Here is a 6,909-nt window from a genome sequence, read left to right on the forward strand (position 1 = left end):
GTTTTTGCATGAGTTCTATGAACATGTTTATTGCTGGACTTCCATGCTTGAAATACCATGTCTAATAATCCTTATTTGTTGATGTTGATTTGGATCTATGATTTTATGTGAAAATCTTATAAATACATGCTATGTTTGGCTTGTACTTCACATATTACAACGTGAATGGTGTGGGATGTTGAATCTGAAATTTTTGAGTGATTGTATGGTTGTTTGGGGGCTGGACTAAGGCCTATGAGGTTGAAAATGAGGGAAGGAAATTGTTTTCAAAACCCTAGAGCCCCATTGAGGTTCGGCCGAACCCTATTTCCAAGGGTTCGGGGCACTTTTTCCTTTGTTTTCATGCATGGGTCGTTAGACAAGTTTTTTTTAAAAAATTTGCCATGCTATGTCATGCATGAATTGCCATCTTTGCTAATGCAAACTTACTTGTAATGACTTGAAATCCTTATGTGATGAGTTCTGAAATTTTGGGATGATCAATGTGTTGTTTGGGCTGTACTAGGGCTTGGGTGATCAAAGAGAAAGAAAAGAAATTTTTTTGGAAACCCTAAGGGCCTTTTAAGGCTCGGCCGAACCCTACTTTTGGGGGATCGGTGAATTCCTTTCTTTCGTTTTAATATGCAAGCCTTAGGATACCTTACTTGATAATTTTATCATGATATATTATGCATGAGAGTATGTTTATGCCATACCTCAAGGGAATTATATTGTTATTGGAGAATTGTTCAAGGGTCGCTCATCCAGCTGTAATTTCCTTGGGCGCTTGGATTGTTGTTTTATTTCTGCGACATGAAATTAAGACTCTAGGTTTGACTTTAGAGCCTTAAGAACAAAGAGAAAGAGAAATAATAATGTTGTGACTCGCTTGCAAGTGAAATTAATTAGCGGACATAGGTCAGGTAGACTATGGTCCATGAGAACGATGGGCTTGCACGCGAGGGTGTTTTTGTGGATGAGCCAGTTAGGTCTCCATGTGATAACCATGATTTAGTCATGGGATAAGGATTGACTGTGTGGGTCTCCCTTAGTGATTTGTGGATGAGCCGGTTAGGTCTCCACGTGATTGAGGGTTGTACTGCGGTCCCCTCCGAGAATTGTTCATCTGCGGATGATCGAGATTGGCCAAGGAGTTTTGGTGGGTTGTGCGATGTGAGGATCCGTTAGTACTGACTAACTGACTGTATATCCATAAACGACATATAACGTTTATATTGTGATACTGTTGCACTTGTGATTGTTATTTTTTTCTGTTGGACCTGACCCTGTTTTGTGTCTACTTGTTTATTTGGGGGGGGGGGGGTAAGATGCCGCTCTCGATGGATATGGAGGATATCACGAGGGTGGAGATTGTTTTGGATAGTCCAAATGAAGACCGACTCTGGGAGGCCGACAATTCCGGAGTGCGGAGGATTTATGTTGGTGGTGCAGTATTCTTGGCAAGGAACAGGTTTGGGTCGCTCATTGCAAGTCAGGTTCTCAAGGACGGATCAATCATGTTTCTGCATCCTCCAGCTAGGTTTCAGAAGGCCGTGGAAGAAGATACTTCGGAGGATACAGAAGAAGACCCTTCGGAGGACGCGACAGTAGAGTCACGCTTACAAGAGGAGGAGGCAGTGGAGTCTCCGCCACCTGAAGTCAAGCCGGAAGTCCGGGCGCAGCGCGTTCCTGGTCGTCCCAAGTGCTTCAGGGTGGGACCTCGAAAAAGTGTGATCATGCTGGAACGGGCCAAGAAGAGGGCGCGTGAAGCAGGATCAGGACTAGGAGTTCTTTGTAGTGGGACTGAGAGTTTTGCACCGGACTATTATTCATTTTATTTTACTGTTGAGATTTTTTATGTAGGGCTCTAGCCCAAGGATTTATTATTGCACTCTTGGAGTTATGCTTTACTTTCATTAAGAAGTATTTCTATTTCAGAAGTATATGTTTTAATTATTCCGCATTGAATTTTTCGTAAGGGTTAAGTTTCGCAATAATTGAATCTTTTATCATTAATTAAAGGTTAATTAATTAATCGGCGAAAATTCTTTTTGAAGATACACGTGATTAGTTACTGTGTGACACTCGAGAAATCGGGGCGTTAAATTGTGGTATCAAAGCTCCGGTTGAGAAACCAGAGCACTAAGGGTTTTGGGCTTACGAGTTTCCGAACTCGTTGTGTTTTGTTTTTGAGAAAGGTGTTTTTGAAACTCCGCGGTGAGGATTGGGTAGACTTGTTTGCTCAGATATTTGCTTGACAGTGGGATTGTCTGAAGTTAGTATCATTGTCGTGATACTTGATATTAGTTATTTATTGCATACTTAGTTATTTCTTTTAATTGTGGGCACTGACATTGGGTTGTGGTTCTATTTCTAAGCAGGATGCCTCCGAGACAGGACCCAACCAATGCTCAGCTTGCTCAAGCAATGGCTCAGCTGGCTCAGGTGATGACCCAGCAGGCTGCCACTGCTGCTGCCCAAGCCGCAGCACAACTTCAGCGGGAAGCTGAAGAGAACACCAGGAGAGCTGAGGAAGATGCCAGAAGGGCACAACGGGCTGAAAGGGAGCTGGCACAAGACCAGATCCGCATGAGAACTGATTTCAATCGTCATGGACCACCTAAGTTCCAAGGCGAAGTTGAGCCCGAGAAAGCTGATCTGTGGATTCAGGAGATGGAGAAAATCTTTGAGGCCCTCCACACACCTGACGCTGAGAAGGTGAACTTGGCGACCTTCATGCTGAAGGGAGATGCTGAGTACTGGTGGAGGAGTGCCAGACAGTTGATGACTGCTAACCATGTGGCCATAACTTGGGAGTATTTCAAAAGGGCTTTCATGGAGAAGTACTTCCCAGAGACTGCCAGGGAAGACATGGAGAACCAATTCCTCAACCTGAGACAGGGGACGATGACTATAGGGGAATACGCTGCAAGAATGGAGACCCTGTCCAAATACTTTCGCTTTTTCCAAGTGCAAGTGGATGAAGCATACCTGTGCAACCGATTCATGAGGGGTCTGAGGAATGACATTGAGGAGTCTGTGAGGCTATTGGGGATCAGAGTTTTCCAACAGCTAGTGGAGAAAGCTCGTGAAGTGGAGTCGATGAAGAATCGCCAGAGGGGCAAGTCTGACAATGGAGGTCCGATCCGATTTGGGCAGAGGCCGACCGGAAGGTTTGATGGACAGAGACAAGCTGGTAGGTTTGATAGGGGCAAGGCTCCGATGAAGAAGCCTTACCAACGCCCTGCTGACAGGGTATCTTTTGTTGGAAGAGGCGAAGCCCGTGTTCCTAAGGATGATGTCATCTGCTTCAAGTGCAACCAGAAGGGGCACTATGCTAATGAGTGTGGGAAGGAGATTATATGCTGGAAGTGCCAGAAGCCAGGGCACATTGAGAGGGATTGTCCTAATGCTGCTAAGACCGAGCCAGTACTGAATGCTACCAGGGGAAAGCGACCTTCTGCTCCAGGTCGTGTGTTTGCGATGTCTGGCGAACAAGCTGCTGTGACTGATGATCTTATCCAGGGTACGTGTGTTATCGCTGGAACTTCTTTAATGGTGTTATTTGATTCTGGTGCTACACACTCATTCATAGCTGAGGAATGTGTGGAAAAGTTAGGGTTGCTAACTGCTGATTTACCATTCGATTTGGTGGTGACGACCCTTGCCGCCGATCGATTAGTTACGCGCACGGCATGCTTGCAATGTCCATTGATTTTTGAGGATCGGAAGTTTCTTGCGAACCTCGTCTGTTTGGAGCTTAAAGAGCTCGATGTGATTCTGGGAATGGATTGGTTGGCGCAGTATCAAGTTCTCTTGGACTGTGCTAACAAGGCCGTAGTCTTCCCGGATTCTGGCGTTACAGATTACTTGAATTCGTGCAATTTGGGAAAGGGTTCACCAGCATTCGTGAACTCTATCGTGGCTGAGGCGAAGAACGACGGCGACGTACGCAACATTTTGGTGGTGCAAGACTTTGTGGATGTATTTCCAGATGATGTGCCTGGATTACCGCCAGTAAGAGAAACGGAGTTCTCCATTGACATTATGCCCGGTACAGGACCGATATCAATGGCGCCATATCGAATGGCACCAGCAGAGTTGGCGGAGTTAGCAAAGCAGTTGGAAGATCTCTCTTCCAAGGGATTCATCCGACCGAGTGTGTCGCCTTGGGGAGTGCCAGTGCTGTTGGTAAAGAAGAGGGACGGAAGATCCAGACTATGCGTGGACTACCGACAGCTCAACAAGGTGACATTGAAGAATCGTTATCTGATGCCTCGGATAGATGATTTGATGGATCAACTTCAGGGTGCTACTGTGTTCTCAAAGATAGATCTGAAGTCGGGATATCATCAAATCTGTGTCAAGGAGACTGACATCCAGAAGACCGCATTCAGAACTCAATATGGGCATTATGAGTACCTCGTGATGCCGTTTGGAGTTACCAATGCACCCGCAGTATTTATGGACTACATGAATCGTGTGTTCAGACCATTTCTGGACAAGTTCGTGGTGGTGTTCATTGACGACATTCTGATTTACTCGAAGAGTAAAGAAGAACACGAAGAGCATTTGCGTCAAGTGCTAGGAGTATTGCGGGGGAAGGAGCTATATGCTAATGGTTCGAAGTGTGAGTTCTGGATGGAAGAGCTGAAGTTCCTAGGTCATGTCATATCAAGTCAGGGTGTGGCTGTTGACCCCAGCAAAATTGAATCGATCATGTCATGGGAACAACCTAAGACAGGAAGCGACATAAGAAGTTTTGTCGGACTCGCTGGCTACTATAGACGCTTCGTGAAGGATTATGCAAAGTTGACTTCACCGTTGACTCAGTTGACAAAGAAGAATCAACCTTTTGCATGGACGGAGAAATGTGAAGAGAGTTTCCAGGAGATGAAGAAGCGACTGACTACTGCACCGATACTAGCCTTACCCAAGGAAGGAGAACCATACGACGTTTATCGTGACGCTTCACATAATGGGTTGGGTTGTGTAATGATGCAGGAGAAGAAAGTGATTGCTTATGCTTCGCGACAACTGAAGATTCACGAGAAGAACTATCCTACGCATGATTTGGAATTGGCTGCTATAGTGTATGCTCTCAAGATTTGGAGACATTACCTGTATGGCAGTACGTTCACGATCTACAGTGATCACAAGAGTCTGAAGTATTTGTTCGATCAGAAGGATCTGAACATGAGGCAACGAAGGTGGATGGAATTCCTGCAGGACTACGAGTTTGACCTACAGTATCATCCGGGAAAAACCAAAGTTTTAGCTGACGCTCTTAGTCGAAAGGCTATGCATGTATCCTCGTTGATGGTCAAGGAGTTAGAACTGTTGGAGGCGCTCCGAGATCTGAGTTTGGATGTGAAGATAGCTTCAGGGAAGCTTAGTTTCGGGATGGTGACGGTGTCGAGTGGGCTCTTGGATGAGATCAAATCGAAGCAAGAGATTGATGAAGGATTACTTGAGTGGCGCAAACTAGTTACTCAAGGGAAGGCGCTGGAATTTTCTGTCGGAAGCGATAACATCCTGCGTTGTAAAGGGCGAGTTTGTGTACCCAATGACGCAACTATGAGAAGGTTGATCTTCGATGAAGGTCACAAGAGCAGGTTGAGCATTCATCCGGGAATGAACAAGATGTATCAAGACCTGAAACTTCATTTCTGGTGGCCTGGGATGAAGAAACAAGTAGCCGAGTATGTGTCGAAATGCTTGACTTGTCAGAAGGCTAAGGTAGAACATTAGAAGCCAGCAGGAAAACTACAGTCGTTGGATGTTCCAGAGTGGAAGTGGGACAGCGTTTCTATGGACTTCGTGACGGCGTTACCTCTAACACGAAGAAGATTTGATACAATTTGGGTAGCGGTTGATCGATTGACGAAGACTGCTCACTTCGTGCCGATCAGCCTGAATTACAAGGTGGAGAAACTAGCAGAGATCTACATTGCAGAGATTGTTCGTCTGCATGGGGTACCATCTAGCATTGTGTTGGACAGAGACCCGAGGTTTACCTCACGTTTCTGGGGAGCTTTGCAACAAGCTTTGGGAACCAAGCTGAGATTGAGTTCCGCTTATCATCCACAGACGGATGGGCAAACCGAAAGGACTATTCAATCCTTGGAGGATTTGCTAAGAGCTTGTGTGCTAGATCATAAAGGAAGCTGGGATGAGTTGTTGCCGCTGATTGAGTTCACCTACAACAACAGCTTTCATGCGAGCATCGGGATGACACCTTATGAAGCTTTGTATGGTCGGAGGTGTCGGACGCCTTTGTGCTGGCATCAAGATGGGGAGAACTTAGTGATTGGACCCGAGCTGGTTCAGCAAACCACCGAAGAAGTAAATCGAATTCAAGAAAAGATGAGGATCTCGCAGAGTCGTCAGAAGAGTTACGCTGACAATCGAAGGAAAGAGCTGGAATTTCAAGCTGGAGATCATGTCTTCTTACGGGTTACCCCGATGACAGGTGTTGGGAGGGTGATCAAGTCTAAGTAGCTTACTCCGAAGTTCATCGGACTGTACCATATTACGGAGCGAGTTGGGCCAGTGGCATATAGGATTGCGTTGCCGCCTTTCCTATCCAATATCCCATGATGTGCTTCATGTGTCGCAATTGCGAAAGTATATGGCTGATGATTCTCATGTTCTTGAACCAGATGGCATTCAGCTAAAGGATGATCTGACGATGGTGATGCCACCCATCAAGATCGTCGACAGGAGCACAAAGCGCTTGAGAAACAAGGAAGTATCCTTAGTGAAGGTTGTATGGAATCAAGCTACGGGCGATGCGACTTGGGAATTAGAGGATAAAATGCGGCAGTCACATCCCGATTTGTTTGTAAACCCTTAAGTTTCGAGGGCGAAACTATTTTAAGGGGGGTGTTATTGTAAGGCCCTATTTTAGTTTGTTTTGTTTTTGAGAAA

At 45.7% G+C, this 6,909-nt stretch overlaps 1 protein-coding gene across 1 annotated transcript; it reads left to right on the forward strand.

Moving 5' to 3' along the window:
* Positions 1 to 1,319: 1,319 nt before the first annotated feature.
* On the forward strand, positions 1,320 to 6,663 carry LOC130737987 (uncharacterized). Its single transcript, XM_057589862.1, has 3 exons — positions 1,320 to 1,681; positions 2,361 to 4,166; positions 6,642 to 6,663. Exons 1-3 carry the CDS (start codon positions 1,320 to 1,322, stop codon positions 6,661 to 6,663), a joined length of 2,190 nt encoding a protein of 729 aa, XP_057445845.1.
* Positions 6,664 to 6,909: the final 246 nt, after the last annotated feature.

This window comes from Lotus japonicus, chromosome 1 (genome assembly GCF_012489685.1).
Source record: "Lotus japonicus ecotype B-129 chromosome 1, LjGifu_v1.2".
Taxonomy (NCBI): Eukaryota; Viridiplantae; Streptophyta; class Magnoliopsida; order Fabales; family Fabaceae; genus Lotus; species Lotus japonicus.